This window comes from Coffea arabica, chromosome 10e (assembly GCF_036785885.1).
Source record: "Coffea arabica cultivar ET-39 chromosome 10e, Coffea Arabica ET-39 HiFi, whole genome shotgun sequence".
NCBI classification, from domain to species: Eukaryota; Viridiplantae; Streptophyta; class Magnoliopsida; order Gentianales; family Rubiaceae; genus Coffea; species Coffea arabica.
In genome coordinates, this window is record NC_092328.1 from 44,339,899 (window position 1) to 44,364,584 (window position 24,686).

Here is a 24,686-nt window from a genome sequence, read left to right on the forward strand (position 1 = left end):
TAAGGGTTAATTTTACAGTAATTTAAGGTACAATCAAGTTGTTTAATCACAAGAAACAGGTAAATTTATAAGTTAAATACTAACAAGCAGATTGTAATACATTCAAATTTTAGATGAAAATATAGATTACATAGATAATTTTCGGGCCCTCACACTCTCTTCCCCTTAAAAGAATTTCGACCTAACGACTCTTGAAACTGTTAATTGCTTAACTGTCAATGTTACCTGTGCATGACCGTACTTGGGGCCAAACCCCATTGACAGTCGGCCTATTCAAGCCAGTAATGGATTTGGTCGAATAGGTCAATAGTCTTTGGATACCGTTTATTGGTATACTCGAGTATTACCTACTGAGGTGATCACCAAACACTGGAAGAAGGAGATTGTTGGATACTGTTTACTTGGGGATGTGACATTGAATTACTGATTGGAGTAAGTGCTACATCTCAAAACGGACAGGAGCCACCTCTAGAGTCCGTATCAGTACTGTATCCTTTCATATTAAATGTGTTACTTGTTTTGATCATTACTTGTTGTAACTTGTTTATTTGTTGGGTTGTGAACTCTGTGATTCTGTTGGATTGTTTGGTTTAATTAGAACCTCCCTGGACAATAGCTCAACTCTTATAGTTGTTTTCCTTACAGGAGTGGAAGACAAATATAAAGAGAAGCTGGTAGTATAAGTTCGAAACTTAAAATTGTGCTTAGGTGAATTTTGTATTTATGCCGATTTTCTTTTAAGGGGTGTACATATTAAATTATGTAGTTTAGAACAGTTTTTGCTTTTGATGGAGTATATACTCAAGTGTGAATGGTTTATTAGTAGTTTAGTCTATATGAATGTTACCTCTTAAGTTAATGTGAGTAAATTCTGATACGAGTCAAGCAAGTGATCTGCTAAATCCTAGGATTCGCCCTAGGGTAAGGTGGGAGTGTCGCAGGAGAAGGCTGTAGGGAGGGGTGGGAAGGTGTAAAAAATAAAAATGAATTTGGATACTATAGTGAGAAAAGAGCACGAAGAAATTCAGAGGACTAAAATGATATAAACCTCCTGTTATTGAGGCAACTTTTGTAATTTTTAAATTTTCAACCAACTCCATCACACCTTTAACATAAAGATAACAGAGTCACCAATACTCCACTCGCCCCAAGTCAATGAATCAATTAAATTAACAAAAATTTCTACAAACAAGAGAATCCAACAAAACCCAGAAAACCCAAAGAAAATTGAAGAAAAACCATGGAATTTGAGGTGAGAGTGGTAGGAGGAATAGAGAGCTGCTTTGCTTCTCTGCCACTTTCTTTAATCCATACTCTTCAATCCACCTCTATCTCCGGTTCCCTCCCTCCACTTCTCCCTCTTGAACTTCGTTCAATCCGCAATCATGATAAACTCTGGCATGTTTCTTGGTCTGGGTGTGCTTCATCTTCTTCAGCCATAGAGGTAAAGTTCCAATCTTTATTGGGGTTTTCCCTTAAAGTTTGAATTTTCTTCTGATTTTCTTTTCTGTGTTTTTTCGGATTTAGATTGCTCAGCTGTATGCAGAGTGTATTGAGTTGTTAGACCGTACTGTTGTTCAAGTAAAGGTGACCCCAAATGTTCCAAAAGCTACTCTGGTGACTATAGAGCCACATACTGAGGATGATTGGGAGATTCTGGAGCTTAATTCCGAGCATGCTGAGGAAGCAATTTTGAAGCAGGTGGATTGCAAAAATTTTGCATTGATTTTTAGTGTCGTAGTTGAAGTAAAATAATACTTGTTTTGTTTCTTTATATGAAGACGTGAAGTCTCTTAATGTTTTGTGAAAACACTAATATGAAGTTTCAGCCTGATTGTTCGAGTATTTGTTGTTGGGGCTGAATACTTATGGGAATTTGATGATCACTGTTTAACCAAGTCCTTTTCTATTTCACTTTCTCAGCTCTTTCATTTGTTTGCGTCTGTGAGGAGCGCTTAGGATAGAATAACCCTTTAGGGAGGGGGACAGAGAAAATTTTAGGTGGAGGGATGGAGAAGGGATTGCTTTTCAAGCTATATTTGTTGGATAACCAGAATTTATAGTTTGTTCTGATGCAGATACCGAAACTTTCTGTTAAGTGTATCCTTCTAATCAATCTGATATAATGCGCAGGTGGGAATTGTGCATGAAGCAATGAGATTTCCTTTGTGGTTGCATGGGCAAACTAGTGTTACATTTCTTGTTGTCTCAACCTTGCCAAAGAATCCGGTAGGTAAGATGAAACCTTTTCCAGTTTTGTGAATTTTAATGCATGATCCTGCTTCACTTTTCTGGATTCTGAGAATCTTTCACTTGGATAGCTTTTCCTGTTCATCATCGTCAGCTATTAATTTGTAGTTGGTATCACTCTTCCATTGTTATTTATGGTTGTAAAACTCCATGGAAATCTGTGCCAAGTTTCCATTAAGTACATCAGAACATCTTACCTTAATCCTTTGTTTATTTCTTCTGTAACATAGTTATGAATGAAAATTTCTATTATGACGTTTATTTTGTCATCAATATGGATCTGTTTACTGGCCTCTGAATTTATAGATTTCAACCTGTTGAAAATAGTGATAATGTTCCCCATGCCTATACGGATTCGGAAGATAGTGCCTCAATGCTGTTTCCAATCCCAGACCGCCCACACCTTTCAACAAAAACCACTTTTTTTTTAAGAGATGGAGGTGTGGTTTGATATAAGGACTTCTAGTTTTGTGATTGATTTTTTGATCAGTGGAAATATTAGTATGTATAAGTGTCAACTCAAGAAATGATTGCTTCTACATGGTAAATGCAATTGAGGATAAGCTTAACGGGTTTTATTAAGTGTTCTTACCTTCACAACCAGAAACTTGCGTCTAGGGTTGCTGGAAAGGCTTGATACATTGCTAACTAAATCAAAACTAGTAAATTAGTGAGACAAGTAGAAGCAAATGTTCTTCTTTAAAGAGTATGTAAGTTGTACTGTTGTTGGTTGTTGAATTACATTATGTTAGTGTTTCTGCATCAGTTCTATCTAGGAGGTCATTCTGTTTTATTGGACAGATAAATGGGATCCGTATTGATTGCATCATGAGACATTTTGGATTCTTTTCATTCTTGAAGCTTTTGAAGATTTTGGTAAATATAATTTCTAACTTGTCAGATTATTTTCAGTTCAACTCGTCCCAAAAACTGAGGTTGCTGTTGCTCCAAAAAGGCGTAAAAGGAATTCTGATTCTCATAAGGACTCGTCTATACCCACTTCAGAGAGTCGGCATCCTGAAACAAAGGCTCTTCTGCGGGTCCAGGATTTAGATAAGAAATATGTTAGCAGACATAACGTCCATGGTGTTGAGATGGAGGTGTCACTAACTTCTGCTGTCTTCCTTCATCCAGAGACCGCTTCAAGGTATTCGTTCAACTCTCTTCAGCTTTTGTTGATGGTACGCAGACCTCTGTCCAAAGAGAACAAAAGTAACGATGGAAAGGATAACCTGAGAATGAGAGGTAGTAGAATGGAAAAAGAAGCCAACAATGGGAATTCAATAGATAAACAGGAGCACAGTCAAGCAGTTGTCCGACTATTAATATCAGAATCAGTGGCCAAAGGACATGTAATGCTTTCTCAGCCTCTTCGTTTTTATTTGAGAGCAGGCTTACACTCATGTAGGTTTTTCTTTCAATGATGGGTTAACATTTTTTATTCTTATTATGTTGAACAGCCATCTTTCTGTCATTTTAGACTGCTTTATTTTTCAGGACTGATTAATTTTGAAAGAGATAATATTTCTTGGTTAGCTTTTTTATCGTTTGCAATGATAAATAGGTCAATTAATCTTCTCATATTCTGTTGTGTGATGATTTTCTCTTGGCTATTGCATGGGTACAGGCACAGCAAATTTTACTTACTGTAATTGTTTAACCAACGCACTTGTGCACGGTTTTTCAGATCCTTTCAAGGCAAAATTCATTCAAACTTATAATCAACATCAAATGTAAGTAGTCGGGTGGGATTGTAAGTAGGAGATCTTGGGTTCAAGCTCTCCCACTTAAAAAAAAAAAAATCAAATGTATTACGCCCAGAACCATTTTTTTTTTGGGAGAACTTTGTGTATTTTTATGCAGATTATGTTTTACTTTAATGTTTGACTCATTCAATATTGAAATAAAGATATGAAGGCTGGTTATTGGCTGGTATAAAATATAATGATGACCAAAAGTGCTCTGAATTGATGATTTAAAGTTTAGCACTTAAGAGGAATCTGAAAAAACTATGGCATAAATAATGGTTGCACAATGGCATGTAAGTTCGGCATATTAAGTGAAACAAACAGAAATAGGACACCAATGTTCGTCATTCTCAGTTACTTGACACATTTGATAGGAGTTATATAACCTTGTCAAAGATGTGTTGCTTGAAGTTACTTTATCCTTGCATGACATGGCTAGTAGCAGCTATTGATTGGTCTTATGGTTGCCGATTTGGTTGATGGTCATCATCTGCTTGTGATGTTTGATTCCTTTGAAGCTTCTTAAAAGGGGAAGTCTAAATGGTCACGGCCATCTCACTTTCTACTTTAGTGTGGGTGGCCCACATGATATTACTCAGAAATGCAATCTTTGGTTGGTTCTGGAAAAAGTTTTTAATTTTTGTAAATAAACTAGCTATGAACGATACTCTAATCTTTATTTGGCTTTCTCTTGATGAAGATTATGAAAAATGCTACCTTATTACATGAAAGGTTTCCTTTTTCCCCTTGATCTAGATGGTTTCTGAGGAATTCTGAGTCCTGTGGAATTTGGCTTTTTCTGTTTGTCTATGATCTAATAGTTAATGTGCTTTTATTAACAGCATTCTAGCAATTTATGATCATTGATTTTAAAAGGAAGAGGAACATCTTCCAAGTTCACTGCTTAACTCTGTATGTGGTTCTTTGTAGCCTGTGATTATTTAGTACATATGTATCTGCAAAATACTTATTATGATTCTCTTCCGCTTTCAGGGGTATATGTGAAGACATGGAGTGGTAGTCTGAAGCAAGATATTCCTTTCATAAAACTTTCACCTTGCCAGTTAGAAAAGCTTCACGAGGATGAAGCTTTTGAAAACGATGGTACAGATGTTTTGGTTGGTCAGAAAAATTTCAAAGCCAATCAAATGCTTTTCAGGACAAATTCCGGTGCAGAGATGGGTATGATTGATTGGTCAATCCATGAGAGGATTATTGCTGCTCTTTGTAATAAATCTCCTGGGGACGAGGACCAAAAAGATGGCACTGAGTCAGGCATTAAGAAGGGTTTATTAACTTTTTTGCAGGCATGGTGTCAAGCTCAATGTGATGCAATTATTTCAAATTCGGGTCTTCAAGTTAGTTCATTGATGCTAGGTAGTAAAACTTTAGTTCACTTTACAGTGGAAGGAAAATTTTTTGACCAGCCTGGAAAGTTACAAGGACCAAAAGTTGGTCTTTTTAAACGACAACATAAAGCTGGTGAACGATCTGCTGACATCCTATTCATCCTTTCCATTACTGATGAGTCTATGCATGCCAAAAAGATGGATGCGTATGAAATATCTTTTGATCACCGCAAGGAAAATGGCGAAGACAAAAGCTTAGAAAGTTTGCTTCCAAAATTGCATTTGAGCGACGGTGTATGCATATATGCTGTTAATGAGCAAGTCTCTGACAAGAACTCTGGTTTGGCAATATCTTCACTGAACTGGATGGGTACAGCTGCATCTGATGTAATAAACAGGTTAACAGCTTTACTGTCTCGAAATTCTGTGCTTATGTTGAGTAACTATGAACTTCCTTTGCCCGGGCATGTTCTGATTTATGGACCTCCAGGTTCTGGAAAAACATTACTGGCCACAGTGGCTGCAAAATCTGTTCAAGATAATGTAGAAATTCTGGCTCACGTTGTCAATGTATGTTGTTCAAGACTGACTTCAGAAAAGCACTCAAATATTCGGCAAGCACTTTCAGGCTACATATCTGAAGCTCTGGATCATGCACCTTCTGTTGTTATATTTGATGATCTTGACAGCCTCATTTCATCTTCGCCTAATCCAGAAGTGCAGCAACAATCATTATATTCAGTGGGGCTCGCACAATTTCTTCTTGATATTATGGATGAATATGAGGAAAAGCAGGGAAGGATGTGTGGAATTGGCCCTATTGCTTTTATAGCTACTGCTCAATCATTGACTAATGTACCACAGACATTGAGCTCTTCTGGAAGATTTGACTGTCATGTTAAGTTGCCAGCACCTGCTGCTGCAGAACGTGCAGCATTGTTGAAGCATGAATTCCAGAAGCGCCACTTGGAATGTCATGATGATGTCATTTCAGACATAGCATCCAAGTGTGATGGATATGATGCATATGATATAGAAATACTTGTTGATAGGTCTGTACATACTGCTGTGGGTCGCTTCCTGTCCAGTGATTTGGGTTCTAAGGAGCAAGTCAAGCCCACTTTAGTTAGGGATGATTTCTTGCATGCCATGCATGAATTCCTTCCAGTTGCCTTGCGTGACCTTACTAAGCCTCCTTCTGAAGGTCGTCATTCTGGTTGGGAGGATATTGGTGGCCTTGATGACATCCGGAATTCCATAAAAGAGATGATTGAGTTGCCTTCTGAGTTCCCAAACATCTTTGCTCAAGCTCCTTTAAGGATGCGCACCAATGTTCTCCTATATGGCCCCCCTGGTTGTGGAAAGACACACATTGTTGGTGCTGCTGCTGCAGCTTGTTCATTACGGTTTATCTCAGTTAAAGGGCCTGAGTTGCTTAACAAATACATTGGGGCTTCTGAGCAAGCTGTTCGAGATATATTCTCTAAAGCAGCTGCAGCAGCACCGTGCCTTCTCTTTTTTGATGAATTTGATTCGATTGCCCCAAAGAGAGGGCATGATAATACAGGTGTGACTGATCGAGTAGTTAATCAATTTCTGACAGAATTAGATGGTGTGGAAGTCTTGACTGGTGTATTTGTCTTTGCTGCCACAAGTAGGCCAGATTTGCTTGATGCTGCACTTCTCCGTCCTGGAAGGCTGGATCGCCTTCTTTTCTGTGATTTTCCTTCAGAACATGAGAGGTTGGACATTCTTAGAGTGCTTTCAAGAAAGCTACCGTTGGCTGGTGACGTGGACTTGGGCTTTGTAGCTCGCATGACTGAAGGGTTCAGTGGAGCTGACCTCCAAGCACTTCTTTCAGATGCACAGCTAGAAGCAGTTCATGACCTTTTGGGTAATGAAGATGATAAGAGGAGCAAGAAGATGCCAATAATCTCTGACACTCTTTTGAAATCCATTGCCTCCAAGGCAAAGCCATCAGTCTCAGAATCCGAGAAGCGCAGGTTGTATGACATATACAGACAATTTTTGGATTCAAAGAGATCTATTGCTGCACAGGTATATCTCTCTCTCTCTCTCTCTCTTTGTGCATAAGTTTTTATAATCATGACGCCTGTTTTAACATCTACTACTTTTCAGTCAAGAGATGCCAAGGGCAAAAGAGCAACCCTGGCATAGGGATTTGCAAGAGACCGGGCCAACATATATGCAAATTAAGCCGTAATACCATTTTATTCGACAAGATTAGTAAAGGATATCCATATTTTCTCTTCCAGTTTTCTTCTTCAACCTTAAGCGTGTCCTATCCTGTTTTCTAGGTTCAGTCAGTAACTTAGCATTTGTACGAGGGTTTACTTTGTTGTATGATGAAAGCCAACAGGGCAGGGCTATATAATGTATCAAAGGTCTTTTTCTTTTCTTTTCCTTTTTACCCCTTGTCATTTATGGTCTCCTTTGATCTGTGGTGCAAGGCCCTTTCTTGCCACATCTTTTTGCTGCTGGAACAGTTTATGAATTGCTGTTCCAAACTGTGATATCTGAGCTGTGCCTTGTCCATTTGGAAGAAGCAAAGCTTAGAATAGCTTAACTTTGCACTTGGGATTGTTGTTTTTCTTTAATTATATTGGTACTGCTACCATGAAATACAACTGCAAAAGACTTTAATCTGCAGATGCATTTCCTTTTCTAAGTACAAAGGGACGTGGTACACCTCTGTTCTGTTGCTATACTCGTGCGACTGATGAGGATCCTATGAGTTTGGCTGGTGCTCCTTTTTTTTTTTCTTTTTTTTTTGAGAACAATAAAATTTCCCTTTTTCGTGTCAACTGAATCTTTGAAAATGATAAATTTACCCCCTTAGTTTTCTAAAAATAAAAATTATCCCTTTTAATGTGAACCCAGCATTTGACTAGTGGAAGGTACATTTGTCATTTTCAAAGAAGATTATCAGTCTGCAGCAACTGACATTTTAATGGCAAAGCAATTTTCTTTCAAAATAACAAATTTATCTTTTTCAATGTGAGCCCAATGCCAGAGGGAGAGTTGGGTTGGATGATAAGGCGGAAGGAATTGCAAGTAAGAGATCTGGTTCAAAACTTCTCGTTTATTATTTTTAAAAAAAGAAAAATAAACCCTCTTGCTTATTAAAAAGAAAAAAGAATCCAATGACAATTTTTAATCAATGAAACATATATTCGTCATTTGTGAGGGAAATTACTATGGCCATCGGTGCTAATGTTAACATCTTTTCTACTTTTTTTTAGTATAATTGGAAGGGTTCGAGTCTAAAATCTTTCACATATAATCCCTTTCCTCATATTATCTAACGCAACCCCTCCCCTTTATTCCACTACTTTTCAAAAAAAAGAAAACAAAAAGTGAATTCAATGTTAATTTTTAACCCGTGAAATATATATTCGTCATTTAAGAGAAAAATTGCAATTGTCACTTGTGCCAATTTTAATATCTTTTCAACTATATATATATATATATATATATATATATATATATATATATATATATATATGTAACTTGTAAAATTTCAAATCTAAAATATATATATATATGTAACTTGTAAAATTTCAAATCTAAAACCTCTCATTATAATCTTTTTTCTCATACAATCTAATCCAATCCTCCCCTCCTTCTACTTGTTATATATATATATATATATGTAACTTGTAAAATTTCAAATCTAAAACCTCTCATTATAATCTTTTTTCTCATACAATCTAATCCAATCCTCCCCTCCTTCTACTTGTTCTACCTTAGCGGGGAAAAAGCTCAAACGGGAATGCACTCAATTGAGGTGGGCATATGCCAACGGGTAAACTACGCATATTCTTCCAATCAGTGGTAATATAAAAGCATTAAAGAGGAACAGATGGGCAGAAGGATCCCAAGAGGAATGAACAAAAAAAATTCGTTGCTGTCGCTTGGTGATTGGAAATCAAGGGAATGTTTTAAAGCAACTATTATTACTACTACACTACTACTTTTCAGATGTACTTTTTTATTTTTTGGGGCAAAAACTGGCATCCAATTCTTGCTGCTCCCTTCAACTTTTACCTGTTCTCCACAGAACCTTTCATGTGAATAATGCTCAAAAAAGATTGCCTCAGAATTGAGGTGCCTGTCTGGTTGCATGATCATGGAATAAGTTCTAACGTGAAAAGTCCACTTAGATCTAAAGTTGATATTGTACATGTCTGCATGATATTTCAACAGTAAACCAAATCTACGTGTCTGTTTTTATATTTTTTTGATGCGTCTGTATGACAAGTATCCATTGAACCTCTGTTAGCAAAACTTTTTTTTTTTTTTTTAATAAGGAATTCATTCACAAGATTTTCTTCTTCTTTCTCTCTTTTTTTTTTTATTTGACAGGATTTTGAGATATGAATAAATGGAATTGTTCAAAATTTTTAATTTTACCATGTTTAGATGATCTTGTTATTTGAAAAATTTCTATTCTTGAACATCAAATCTTATCTTATTAGCATAATTCCTTATCATAAAATCTTATCTTATTAGCATAAATATATCTTATTAGTTCCAATTTGGAATTGGATAGATTCAAAATTTTATCATGTGCTACACATTATCTTTATGGAATTAAATCTCTTAAAAATGACAAAATATGGTCTAAAGGAATTATGTATAAAATGAATATGGTTTTTTATTGGAGGAAAAAAAAAGAAACTAGTTTTTTTTTTCATTTTTGCAATTTCTTTTTTGGAAATTGAGAAAAAGCAAATTAGTCATTTAGTCCTGGACAGTTCCACTTCCATTACCGGTTAACCGTCCCATCATGTGACCAACCCAACTGATTATAATTAGCCTTCCATTCTTCTCACACACCAATACACCTTCAAAAACACGCACTACAGAGCACTCTGCGCATCTTTCTCTGTCTCCTCCTCCAACTCTGATTCCCAGCATTCGTTCCCATTAATTACATAGTAATTAATTTAACAATTGTTCCAACTTTTAAGCTTTTTCCGGTGCTCCTCATTCTGTCGGCGTCAATACATCCTCAAAGCCGTTGGATTCAAATTCCGGCTGTGTATTTCCGTTCTACGTCATGGCCGCAGCCGAGAGCCTGGCTAAGCTTTCCATCGATGGCGATGGTTTTCCACAAAATCTCCGGGAGAATCTGTCTGTTCTCTCTCCTCAACAGGTTGAGCTGGCGAAGATGTTGATAGAGATGGAGCAGAGTCATTTGTTCGAGCAGTGGCCCGAGCCAGGGGTCGAGGATGATGAGAAACGTGCTTTTTTCGACCAGGTAATTTCATTTTATGTTCTTTTTTTTTTCGTGAATTTGAATGTTGTCTTTTTTATTATATAAGCTTTGGTATCATTTATGATTTAGTTGTATAATCTGATTTTCAACGAATTTTAGTTCGAATGGTGGTTTGTTAAGATTGTTAATGAATTAGAATAATGCTGAATGATATTTTGAATGAGGAGGAAATTCATATGCTGAAAATGGAAATTGGATGGCTTTTTAGTTTCTAAATTTTGGAACTCAATCGTATGAAATAAGGAAAAAGATATGATTTTTGTTATATTGGTGAAATTTAGATGATTTTACATTTTTAATTTTGGAATCTAATTGTAATTAATAGAGGGAAGGACCTGATTTTTGTTCATCTGATGATTTGTTTTATAATATGGATGTGTATATGCACTTTCTTTATTCATGTACTTAGCATGTTGTTATACTAATACAAGGATAGTGGATATTTCGGGTTATTTCTGTAAAGACAGGATTTTTCGTGGTTCAAGGTTAAGATTTTCATTCTTAAATCTCTCTCTCTCTCTCTCTCTCTCTCTCTCTCTCTCTCTCTAATAATTCTTGGCTGTTGTGTCAAATGGATGGTTCTTCTGCCTTTTGATTTTGAGATAGTTGAGAAATTACGTCAGTATGTGGAACTAGTGCAGTCATTTTCCTCTGTTAAGTTTTTGAGGAGGGCATATTATAATTTTCTTGTTTCATTTTACTTTCTGTATGAATATTTTATTGTATTACATTCCTCTGGGAGCTTTTTTTCTCAGCAAGATTTTTGTGCAGATTTTATTTCTTTCAAAGATCCTCATGTGAGTTAATTGTTCCTTTCAGATTGAGCGACTCAATTCAAGTTATCCTGGGGGCTTGGCATCCTACATCAGAACTGCTAGAGAACTTCTAGCTGATTCAAAGGCTGGAAAGAATCCATTTGATGGATTTACACCTTCTGTAAGTAGATACTCATCTTTTGGATTCTAGAAAGTTGTGTATGCCAATTTATTTTCTATTGGTAGTTACTTTAAAGTGACTCTCTAACTTTCTGCATATGATGCACTTTATGGATTTCAGTGTTTCATTCCCTTTTATTGCTTTTATCCCATAATGTCATATCTCATAGGCCATTAGGCTGTGGGTACGGCAACTTTTAAGGCCAGATATGTAATATAATCGAACAGTCTGGCAAAATTATGTTGTTTAAACAATTCGCCACACATGTTGAACAGCGTGAGCAAGTGCCACCAATGAAATTTTGGGGGGGAGGATGGTGGTGGTGGTGTATGCAACTAGGCCATAGCTTTGGTTTGATTTTGTTGAAGTGTGTAGTTATTCAGGGAAGCAATGTGTTATGAGGATTATTTTACAATAATTATTCTGGTAACTGCCTCTATAAAGCTTAGTATTGTTTTAATTTTTGATTTCTCTGAAACACTCATGTGATTTATGGAGTGGAGTATTCACTGCTCCTTGATTTTTTTTCTTTCCTTAATGTAATTTGACTTGATATGCTAAGGAATAATATTTCGAATTGCGATATCATGGGTAATGGTCCAGATGAGCAAACAAAACAGATATCCCATTACAGGTCAATAAGTGATACTTTACACAATAATACAGCCTATTGTGGATTCCATGTTCTCTGCAGAAGGCTGCTGAATTCCATATTCTTTTACCTTATAATTTTTTCAGAAGCATATTTCCTTCTTACTTGGAAGTTTGAAAGATTTGCAAATAAATGATCTTAAGTGTTGAGAACGTTCAGATTCAAGTACAAGTCAATTGGACAAAGTAATCAAATCTTTAAACTTGTGGTAGTAGTTTTCAGGAATTGGAATCTTATATATTGCCCCAAGACCATTCAACTTTCAACTTTGTCCTGGTTGAAAACTTTGGTTGCTATGAAGCATGTAGTTCCAAATGACATATATGCATATTCAGCAGAATGCTTAGAGTATTCGCTAAATCTGTTAGTGTAATCCACAATCAACTCATGTCATGGTGGTTATTACATGAGCTTATGAGTTTGGACTCTTGAGTGTCCTTTGTGCACAAGCAGTGATGATGACTGATCAAACAAGTTTACATGATATTTCCACAGGTTCCATCTGGAGAAGTTCTGACTTTTGGTGATGACAACTTTGTTCAATATGAGGAAGCTGGTGTTAGGGAAGCTCGAAAGGCTGCATTTGTTTATGATAGTTGCTGGGGGCCTTGGAGAACGTCTAGGATACAATGGTATAAAGGTAAAACATGTAGACTGGCTGTTTATGAGCATTTCGGCTCTGCATAATTCCAGATTCAGGATGCATTAGTTTCCCAAGGATTCAAGCAAATAGTGTCTTTTATTAGATTGATGTTATAAATTCTTGCTTGATTCAGAAAAATGGATCTGCTTTTTATTAGATTCTTACAGTTTTATTGTCATGAAAATAGTTGGCAGTTTAACATCTTTTAATTATCATCCTTTACCTCTTATAGGTAGCTCTTCCTTCAGAGTCTGTTGCCGGAACATGTTTCTTGCAGCACTATATTGAATCAATTTTAGCTCTACAAGATGCTAGCTGTAGGCTAGTTCAAGGTTTGCTTTTCTTTGTAGCTTTTTGGAGTGGGAATTTATACTCTAGTCATCTTATTTTGGACAGAAATTTTGCATTTCCTGCACCTTTTGCTGCTGTTTGTATAATGATATATTACCTTGTCTTTGTTTGCTTTAACTTGCCCATTACAACCATTTTTTGTCAGTGATATTTAAATTTGTACGAAGTCATTATAACCACATGTTTCGACTCAATCTGTTAATAAATATTATCCGAGAAAGCCTGCATAAATTATTTTTTCCTCCATTTAAATCTCTGTTAAATCTTGTCTTTATGATGCGACGGAAGATCATATTTGTCTGAATGACCTCATCACATATACTATTCGTCTTCCTCGTCATGTACAAACTGTTGTTATATATTATTTCACTGTTCATAGTAGGTCACTTCTGTTAATCTTCTTCGCTAAGTTCTGATCAATTTTTAGTGAATTTTTGTCTATTTCCTTGTATTCTCATCATTGTGTTGGTTTTTCATATTAGTGTTCCTTTTCCTCTGATTGGTTTTGGAAAAGAAACTTGTGGAGTATGGTCTTGTTATAGTTTGATAATGCTTTTAATGATACTTAAAGACTGACTGATGTTTCTTTTCCTAGTTTCTGGATCCTACATAATTTCCAGTGATTAGTCCTTTTTGAATTTTCCTTGTTAAAATCTTTCCGTTGAAAATGGTTTTTTATATCAAAGAGATTTATTTATTTCTAAGTAATTAGGACTTTGCTCTTCACTCTCATGCAATTAGGTAACTGCCCTGCTGAGATTCCTCTAGTTATAATGACATCTGATGACACACATTCAAGGACAGTAGATCTCTTGGAATCTAATGCTTATTTTGGGATGAAACCAACTCAGGTGAAGCTACTGAAGCAGGTGAGCCCTTATACATTGCATATATGAGTGATAGTCTAACATTTCAGTGTTAACATTTTTCTGGATTTATGGCAGGAAAAAGTTGCTTGTTTGATTGACAATGATGCCCACCTTGCATTGGAGCCAAACAATAAATACAGAATACAGGTAGGTTTTTCTGTGTTTTGAGTTGATTATGGATGCAATTTCAAGCAGGCAATTGATTTATCATGAAATTTCTGCTTATCTGATCTTTTTTCAGACAAAACCTCATGGTCATGGTGATGTTCACTCACTTCTTTATTCAAGTGGCCTTCTGAATAAATGGTTGGTTTTCACACCCTGAACTTGCCCTGTAATCTTTTCCTGTTTGTTAAACTCTCCATTTCTTTACATAGTTGGGACTATTAATGTTTCAGCGGACTAATGCTTGAGGTCCAAGAAGGTGATACTTATCAGCAATAATATACATTTGAACTTTAATATTTTGGTGTGATCACAAGGCCATTTTCAGCATGAAATAAAATTACTTTTTGTATCTCTACCAAAATTGGCTTTGGATTCGTCTTTTGTCATCTGGATTGTAAGTAGTCTAGTCAATTGGTACTGAAGAATGTAGTTTACCTGGTCTTCTGCAAAATAATTTACATGGGTAGCATCAGCTTTTGAGACTTTCTGGTAATATTATTCTGACACTCATAAAATAAGAAGCAATTTTCATGTTTTGTGTTTTCTATCTTTCAGGCATGATGCTGGTTTAAGGTGGGTTTTATTTTTCCAAGATACTAATGGTCTCCTGTTCAAGGTTAGTGAAAATCATTTTGTGGATTTTGCCTTCAGTATGGAAGAAATTTGTTTGGAAATGAATTCGCTGATTTTCCCTTCAATTTAATTTCTAGGGTATTCCAGCTTCATTGGGTGTTAGTGCCACTAAAGGGTACCATGTTAATTCTCTTGCTGTTCCTCGCAAAGCAAAAGAAGCTATTGGAGGCATTACTAGACTTACTCACAAAGATGGTAAAGTACATATCATGTTTATGACATTCCTCTGCACTGTTGTACTTCATGACAGTGACATTTTCTGCTCTAGTGGATTGGACTTGCAATTTCTCTTTATTATGAATTGTCCCATTTTATTGTCTGCTGTCTTAATTTCTTCCGCTCATAGTCAGATTATTTTGGGCAAGATTCGCCAGTCAGTGCTAGGAGCCTGATTTCAAGTATGGTACATCCTTAGGCAATTGGCCTAGTTTATGATTGTGTCTCTTTGATCTTTTAGGCAGTATGGACTTGATCCACATTCATAAATTGTAGTAAAATGTTGACAGAATCAGAAAATCTGAAATATTCTGCAGCTTGCGATTTATAGAAGATATTTTCATTGTTTTTGTTTTCGCCTTTATGTTTCCATAGCTTCCATTGTAGTGACTAGAAAAGCAGGAGCTTTGCTGGATAAAGTCTTCAATCTATAACTGCTGGTATTCAAATATCCCCATAGCAGTGCAACATGGTGAATTATAACAATTGACTATATTGTTTGATGAGATGCCCTCTGTGTGAGACAATTTTTTCAGATAGACGAGAAGGTAGGGTGACCTCTTAAAGGGAATAGGCATGGAAATAACGTTCATGTACTTTGTTCATTTTAACATTATACCAATTGTTACACTCGATAAATCTTGATTTAGTACGCTAATTAATAACGTAATCAACAGTCAATTACAAAAAATCTGTGTCTTGATTTTGCATTTGTTACCACACTTTTAGGTCTTTTCCAAGCCATCGACTATTTGTAATTAACTTGGAAAACAGTACCATGGACGCACAACTACCGCTGTAGTTTTCTTGTTGCTTTTCTAGTGCATTGTGTCTGTGTTGTTAAAACTATGTTCTGTGACAAAGATAATTGGCATCAGGAACATGTTTCTGTAACTATCTGCAATAACCTACTTTTTTCCTTTTGGATCTTTTGTGCTTCTCAAATTGATATATTGGTTTCAGGGAGGACAATGGTGATTAATGTGGAATACAACCAGCTGGATCCTTTGCTTAGAGCAACGGGACATCCTGATGGTGATGTCAACTCTGAAACAGGCTATTCTCCGTTTCCTGGAAATATAAACCAAGTATGTCCTTTGCAGCAGTTTTCTCTGTATTTTTGTTTGTTTTTCCCTACAACTAGTATTATTTGATGGGAACTGAGGTGTCTCATATTTTGTGATTGAGATATCTGCCTTTTCTTGGTGGTTTTAAGTGTTTACGATAGTTCTCACTGATGTTCAACTCAGGAGTTGTTTTGTTGGTAAAATTCAATTTGTATCATGAACATGCTATCCTTTTATTTATACTTTTTGCTTTCCTTACCAACTGATTGCTTCTGAGATTTACTATATCCTTGTGCACCAAGGTAATTTGGGGTGTTCAATTTACCTTGCTAGATGGATTGGTAATTTTTGATGACTTTGTTTGTGAAACTTATTGCCCATCCATCTCTGAGGCTGGTGTTCAGCTTATCTTTTGTTGAGCATTACAAGAAAAAGGACACTACTTGTGCCATCTCTTTACTTGTTTTCTGAGGCCAATGCAGACTTTCTCCCTTTCAGCACTCCTAGGTGGGGGAAAAAGATTTTCTTAGTTTGTGTTTCCACTATTTGCTTGCATGTTAAAAAGTTCAAGTAATCTATAGGATCTTTGAAACTATTATCTTTGAAACTATTACATGAAACCTGAATTGGGCTTCTAGTTGCTTGTCTGGTGCCTGCTTTTTGAAGGTAGGATTTTCTAGCGGCATATGGAATGTTAAGATTTTGATACCCTTTTGATGGATGGTCAAGCTGATTATGTGTGATATGATCCTTTGGATGATATATTTCCAGCAATAAGATGATTACTGATTCTGTGATTTTATTATTTATGCTCTTGCAGTTGATTTTGGAACTTGGCCCATACATGGAGGAGCTTACCAGAACAAAAGGTTCCATAAAGGAGTTTGTCAACCCCAAGTAAGTGCATTCTTTCTTTGTGGCTTTGTTCTACTTTGCAGGTCTGCAAGTGTTTAGCTTAAAGTGATGGTTTCCTCATGCTTGTTCCTTGGAACTTAATTTTGATTTTTATTCACACTAACCTCATTCTGTTTCAAGAAGAATACAGTTTATACTGTAACACCTTTTGAGAAAACTGAAAAAATGATGCATCCTACTCATTGCACTGGAGAATATATGTGAGTGCTGCAAACTGTAACGGAAAGATTTAGTTTTGTGACAAGTTATTCATGTACAGAATTGTTTCACAGGGAGTTGCACTTCTTAATGATGTTGGTCTTTCCTGTCTATTTCACATAGTAGTGTCTGTGCTTGTTTAGTTCATCTTGTTCCGACAGATATGATATCGATGTTGTTCATAGAGGGTTTAGTACTTAAGATGGTTCCTGCACACATTTTAAAGAGAATTAGAGGAACTTACCTAGAATTATGTGGATTATTTTGGGTGGTCTAACACACAGATAGACACTGATAAACCAAGATTTATCAAATATATTCTCAGCAAACTGTGTTAAGGTTAGATGTTCTTATGTCATATGTTTCATTAAGAAATTTTTATTGCGTATGTTAAAGAAATTAAGCTGTGTTCTGGTGAGGGTGGTTCAAGTGGTAGATCTAAGAAACAAAGAACCTTGGTTCCTAGAAGAAACCTCATTCTTACTTGAAAACTGTAAGACCTGTTTTACTTGCACTTCAAATGTATGTATCATATGTTATCTCCTGTTATTGTTAATCTTGTGAAGTTGCTACTATGACTATTGTTACTTCTAATATTGTAATAATCAATATCGTTGATACATGAGTATTTGATATTATCATGATTAATTTATTATAGCTGTTGACAAAAATTCGAAGGAACTTTTACTCTTAATCCTATAGTCTCTCACAAGTGATCACAATTGCTTTTACTCTTTTCTGCATGAAAAATTAATTAAGAGATGAAGAGTTGGTCAATAATGACATCTTAAGCTTTTCCCCAAGAATGCTTTTTTTCAAGACCTTTTTAGTGCAACCAATGTGATGTATCAAAGTAAACAAATTTGCAGGTAAACACTGTTGTGCTGAGCAATTATTCTTTTTCCCCTTCCATGGTTGTGATCCCAGTCCTGGAGCATTCTGAACATTCTACTTGTTTTGTAATTAAGAACCTGGAATTAAAAAAAATGGAATTAATCAATCCTTTGATATCTTTAGGCTGTTTTTGTCCCATATTACTTGTTGACCGATTTTAGTATTACCTTTCTCACTTCAGATATAAAGATTCTTCCAAGACTGCATTTAAGTCATCTACTCGGCTTGAATGTATGATGCAAGATTATCCAAAGACATTACCTCCTTCAGCAAGGGTTGGCTTTACAGTAAGCAGAATGACAATTCTTTCCTGATGATGCCTTGTTTGGATGTCTGGTTTTACTATTTTTCAGATCATCATAATGGTTTATCAAGTTTTTAATTCATCACAGGCGATGGATGCATGGCTTGCTTATGCCCCTGTAAAGAACAATCCCGAGGATGCCGCTAAGGTATGATGAGCTCTTAGTTTCATGTTTTCCGCTGCTCCTTCAAACAGTTGTCAACAATTTATCCTCAGATATGCTGAACCTTTCAATTTCTGTTAGGAAGTAATTTTTTCATATTCTCATGCCTGCAAAAAAAAATGGTAAATTGATGTTCATTAAATAGTGTGATTTGATTACTGGGAAATCATGTCTTTCTTGGAAATGTACATAATTTTCTCAGTGATTATTGGGTAATAAAAATATTCATGTTGGATACAATTAGAAGCTTGCTGATTAAGTAGAATGTCAGGATTATTATTTTATTGGTTTTGCATATGCAGAATTGGATTCTTCATTTTTAAGTCACTTATTCATAATGATCTGCTGTTCATGCTTTTTGGTATATTTCAAACTGATGGTTGTTATCTTTGTTTATCTTTGCATGTTTCAATGCATATATGTGTCCTTGTACACTTTTCTGCATAATGAGGTTTCTTGATATCTTTCCCTATGGAGCACAAATATCAATACGCATGCATCAGCTCAATAACAAATTGTGACTTTTGGTACCCAGAGATTGAAACTAAGAAATCAATAAGTAGGAAAAGGTTGCATGGTAGGTTGTTATAGGTTGGCACTGTAGAGGTGGTGAAGACATGCACAAAAGGTTGATTCAATTTTGTGGAAGTGGGAAAATTTAGTAATTGAAAATTGGCAATGCATGGAGGATAAAAAGTCAATTCTAGTTTTTGTTCTTAAAATATTTCACCCAACTTTAGGGATTTAAGTTGGTGCAGAATGATAATTTGCATCAGTTGCCTTTATTTGAGGTTTTTGCTAAGTTATTTGATACGTTAATTGCTGACAAGACAGATGGCTTTGCATTTTTCTATTGTTTGTACTGGAAAAGTTGCTGATATCACAAGAATAACTAGTTTAGATACAGTTAGGTGGTTTTAATTTGCATCAGTTGCCTTTATTTGAGGTTTTTGCTAAGTTGTTTGATACGTTAATTGTTGACAAGCCAGATGGCTTTGCGTTTTTTCTATTGTTTGTCCTGGAAAAGTTGCTGATATCACAAGAATAACTAGTTTAGATACAGTTAGGTGGTTTTAATGCCCACTACGGAATGATGATTAACTGATAAATTACATGTTTGGTGCTCTTATTCTCACTAATGTGGCTTAATGATGCTAAACTAGTCAGAATGAGTAATTTTGGAAGGATATTAGTTCATCACTTGAAGCTAATGAAAGTTTTTTTGGTAGCAGGGCTATGCAAGGTTGAAGAAATCTTTTCATAATTAATGTGCAGTACTTGTAACTAAGTGTTATTTTATTACCAATCAGTCACTCTCACAATTGCTTCTTTCTGGCAACGCATTTCTTTTTTGTTTACCTGAGTCTCAGTTTAATATCTTAATGTATTCTTCTTCTCACTGGAAGGTCCCCAAAGGAAATCCATACCATAGTGCTACTTCAGGAGAGATGGCCATATATCGGGCAAATAGCCTCATCCTAAGAAAGGTATTAATTGTTATTCAGAAACTTCAAATTTGATATTCTGTTGTTATATTTCATGCGTACTAAAATGGGTATTTTTTTTAAAAAAATTTTAACAACAGAGAGGGGGGGGGGTGTGTGTTTAGGATTAACACGTGTTCAGTTGAAAGTGGATAACAGTTGACTTTTGTGGGTTTTCATTCGCTTTTACAAGGTTTGGAGGCCATAATAGTTACGGATGCTTGTAGGGGCTGCGCTTACCAAAGTAGAGGACACTTGCACAAATTTTATTTCTACAGTGAAGTGGCACTTTAAGCTGTCAATTGGATCATGGAATCATTAATCCTCTTTTGTCTTAACTTACTGACTATATTTGTATTAAGCATTACCTGTGGATAAGACAAGCTGAAAAGGTCAAAGAGACTTCATAATACAACTTCAGGATTTGGTTATTGGATGTCATTGTCTCTAAAGCATTACTAATTTCCTTGCTGGAAGCCTTTAGACATTGTTATTGCAAACGAATCATTAGTCAGGTTAATCATTATAAATGAGAATAGGTGACGGTAGAGAAATTTCTTCTACCTTGTGCAGATCTTGCAGATGATAATTTAAATGTCTTGTGTTCTTGGACAGGCTGGTGTTAAAGTAGGTGACCCAGTTTTGGACACATTCAACGAACAAGAGGTGGAAGTTTGGCCTCGTATCGTATGGAAGCCACGGTGGGCAATCACATTTGCAGAAGTTAAAAGTAAAGTGAGCGGAAACAATACTGTTACAGATAGGTCTACGATAGCTATCAAGGGGCGTGATATTTTCCTTGAGGATCTCTCCTTGGATGGAGCTCTTCTTGTTGATGCTGTCGATGGAGCAGAGGTATGATTTAACTTCAACAACGAACATGGAAGCTAAAGACAAACTACCATAAATAAGTATACTACTCCAAGAATTTACTGGATTAACTAATATTTTGTTGCCCTCTATGAACAGGTTAAAGTCAGTGGTTCTGTCCGAAACAAGGGTTGGATCATTGAGAAAGTGAATCATAAAGATACTTCTGTGCCTGAAGAAGTAAGGATAAGGGGTTTTAAATTCAACAAAATTGAGCAGTTGGAGAAATCATTTGGAGAACCCGGAAAGTTTGAATTGAAGCCTTAACTCCAATTTTCTGTACACAGGTTTCTACTTTGTCTTTAATTTGCTTTATTTAGGCAAGCAAGCTATACTTCAACCAAGATGAGATTGTTCTCAGCTCGCTTCTTGTACAAATTACTCTCTATTGTTCGGTCAGTGTTCTCAACTTGGGTTCATCTGATTGGATTTAAGCGGCTTCTTTGTATTTTCATGTTTTACTGTCTACTCTTAGCGAGGGTGTGATCAAAAGCTTTTATATCAGGAATACATCTCTAAACGCAGCCTAAAGTAAGGTTTTTGCCAGGTGAATTGATGTATGTACAAGTATTTTTTTTTTCATTCTTTTCACCATATGTGGTATCTCTACAGAAGTTTTTCTTTATCTTTTTATTGTTGTACGTTTTGTCTTCTTCATGATCCAGCCAAATCCTGCCTTTTTATATCCCTTTAATTTGTGGTAAAGGAGAATGTTGATAAAATTGCAAATTGAAAGTCGTCTTGTTTTTAATAACCATACCTGATGCCAGCAACCAACGACACAGTAAGAACCATAGAAATTGTATCAGCACATTGGATGTCACTCTGAGACAAGATTAGCTTGGGGTCAGATTAGAATCAACTGCACTTCCTAATTCATAGAAAGGGAAAAAGAAATAAAGAGTTATTTCAAATTCTCAATGAATGTGTAATTTTGACGCAGTTCTTACAATTCAAATAAAATATTTAGGTTTTTAAATTTCACCAAAACTTTAAATTGATCTAATTTCGGGAACTAATTTTTTTTCGACATCTAATTTGATTCCAGCCCAAAATAAAGCCAAGGTGGCCTTGCTCTCATTCTCCATCACAAGGCAAAAAACCAAACAATTTGCTGTCATGACAGTGACTAAGGCAACAAAAAATGGAAAACTTACCGACATATTAATTGCTTCAACGTTCAGTATGTGATTTAATTTAAAGTCTTTAAGAACAATGATCTGCCCATACCTGTCAGCATTTAGAGCTGGCACGTGCTAAAATCTATGAACACATTTTAATATATTTGAGAGACAATTTTTTTTTTTTTGATGAAAATTCTCCTCAAGTCGACAGCTCACAGCAAATGAAAGGCATTTCTTTTCCTCCCCCCACAATTGCTTGATCCCCAGCACGAATGTCTTGTTGGCACTTGGCACCAGCATGTCTTGTCTGAGTGCCAATGATTTACAGAGAATTTTTCAGAAGCTTGACAAAAATGGTGCTGGACTGATAAGCATCGATCAGCTGAAATGGCTTCTCGAGAAAATTGGCTTCCAGACCAGTATTGATGACCTTCAAGCCTTGATGGGCAGCGGGAAATGCCTTGATTCTATTGATTTTTTCTTCTTCTATGATATTGTCATCGAGAAGCAAAAGAAGGGAGGTGATGAAGCCAGTGATGACTTGAACGATGATGGTGATCTAGTCAAGGCTTTCAAGGTATTTGATTTGAATGATGATGGATTCATCTCATGTGAAGAACTTCAAAGTGTACTATCAAGATTAGGATTATGGGATGAGCAGAATTGCCAAGATTGTAAGAGAATGATTAGCATGTATGATATGAATTCAGATGGCCTGCTTGATTTTGAAGAATTCAAGTTTATGATGCTTTCTGATTTTAGTTAAGTTTTCCATGCATTTTTGTAAAAATATAAACCAAGTTATGATTGATTGGTTAGTTTTATTCAATGACCACATGTCATTTGTTTATTGGCTAGTTTTGTTGGCAAGTCTAAAGTTGACCACATGTGATCAAATCCCGTAATATTAGTCATAGTAGAGTTAGAAGTCTCGTGTCTGGTCATTGTACGAAGTAGAAGTTGCCTCTAGTTTTGGTCCTCCAGTGTAGCCTCGTTGTTTTGTTTTCACTTGTAAAAAGTTGTTGCCGCAACTTCGTTTGATTTATTGAGAAAGTTCTTTGCCTCTACATCGTTTTTTCCTTTGATTGTTCACGTGGGTTTATGATTTATTATCAATTTAGATCCGTCAAAGTGGTATTAGACCTACCGTAGATTAAAATATGGCAAACTCTAACCCCAATATCGTTTGTTCTGTTAAAAAACTCAAAATAAAGGCGAAGTTTAATTTTTGATAGAAACAAATGATAACCCATCTTAAGATATATAAATTACATCGATATATTGAATCTGCACTTGTTCAGGATACTAGTGAGAATGATAAGGTAAAAGATAGTTTGGCTTTGTCATAGATTCATCAGGCAATTAACCGGTTAATTTTTAAAAAAATTGTTACGACTGATACGGCAAAGAAGATTTGGGATATATTGGAGAAATCATACAAAGGGATTCCCTTAGTCAAGTTTTAATAATTAGAGTAGTGATTGACGGGCGTACCTCAGTCAACTCCTCCTTACTGTGTCGATGACTGAGGTACGCCAGTCAATCACTACTCTAATTGAGTAATAATCTTAGGTACGCCCGTAAGGCTTAATTCCCCAATTGCCTTACGTATTAGAGGAGCCCCATTCTAACCAAATAAAACACTACCAGGGTTATTTTAGATTAGCCTGCATATTCCCCTGACACAAACCCCAATCACTATTTTAGAGCAATTAAACAATTACAGATTTAACGCTCTAATTGACATCAGGTTGCTAAATTAATTCAACGTCTGGGCCCAAGATATTCAATTAACAAAACAATCACAAACACTACAAACAGAGAACATGCAAATACCAGTAAATAAGAGGAATAAATAAAATTAATTTGATCTCATAATTTTTAGATGAACCAAAGTCTCCGTTGTTCCTTGACTAGAAAAGGGGATTTAGTTCATCCTTGGTGAATCAATCTCACGCAGATTTGCAGAAGTGATTTCCGCGTACATCGTTTCGCAATTAAGATGATTCAATTCGGTGGAATAGAGAACAATCAATAAGACGAAAAAGTTTAAAGCTAAAAGTAATGAAAAATGGTCTGTCGAATCTTCCTATCTAATTCCTATCTACATAATTGTCTCCTCTCATACGGCTACTAAGAGCAATAATAAAGGAAGACTCCTAGTCTTTGTTGACTTCTATTTCCTCTTTTGCCACGGCCAACAAATTAGGAGATCTCCTAATTGGCACATCTCCTATTTGTGCTAAGCTTCCCTTGTCAATTCAAATCAATCGAGCAACTAATGGAATGTTTGCGGTCCCATGTTGCACTTCCAATTGGCAGTCGGTGTCACGCGTCTTTCCCGCATTTTCTGGACACGTTCAGCCCTAACTTGACGCGACTACGCAAACAGCAATTGGAGTGAAAAATTTGCACAGTTTCGCCACATTTTGTTCCAACTCCCTGTAATAAGCACAAATACCAAAAGTAAATAGAATCTGACAATTAATCCACATTTGCTAAGGTAATAGGGGAAATTAATTACAAAATAAAATAGCAAAATTGCAATCT

At 35.8% G+C, this 24,686-nt stretch overlaps 2 protein-coding genes and 1 pseudogene across 3 annotated transcripts; all 3 read left to right on the forward strand.

Annotated features, from left to right (window-relative positions):
• The first annotated feature begins 1,134 nt into the window (after positions 1-1,134).
• On the forward strand, positions 1,135-8,017 carry LOC113712943 (peroxisomal ATPase PEX1). Of its 2 annotated transcripts, XM_027236586.2 has the most exons (6): positions 1,135-1,444; positions 1,528-1,701; positions 2,134-2,233; positions 3,163-3,654; positions 4,992-7,405; positions 7,487-8,017. In XM_027236586.2, the coding sequence occupies exons 1-6, from the start codon at positions 1,241-1,243 to the stop codon at positions 7,523-7,525; spliced, it is 3,423 nt and encodes a 1,140-aa protein (XP_027092387.1). In that variant the 5' UTR covers positions 1,135-1,240; the 3' UTR covers positions 7,526-8,017. The 2 variants fall into 2 exon arrangements, with proteins under 2 accessions (XP_027092387.1, XP_027092389.1); XM_027236588.2 differs by lacking the exon at positions 1,135-1,444 and having other exon boundaries at positions 1,657-1,701; positions 2,134-2,229.
• Positions 8,018-10,219: 2,202 nt separating this feature from the next.
• On the forward strand, positions 10,220-21,594 carry LOC113712579 (UDP-sugar pyrophosphorylase-like; annotated as a pseudogene).
• A 695-nt stretch (positions 21,595-22,289) lies between these two features.
• On the forward strand, positions 22,290-22,958 carry LOC113713085 (probable calcium-binding protein CML44). Its single transcript, XM_027236802.2, has one exon. It carries the CDS (start codon positions 22,435-22,437, stop codon positions 22,900-22,902), a length of 468 nt encoding a protein of 155 aa, XP_027092603.1. The 5' UTR covers positions 22,290-22,434; the 3' UTR covers positions 22,903-22,958.
• Positions 22,959-24,686: the final 1,728 nt, after the last annotated feature.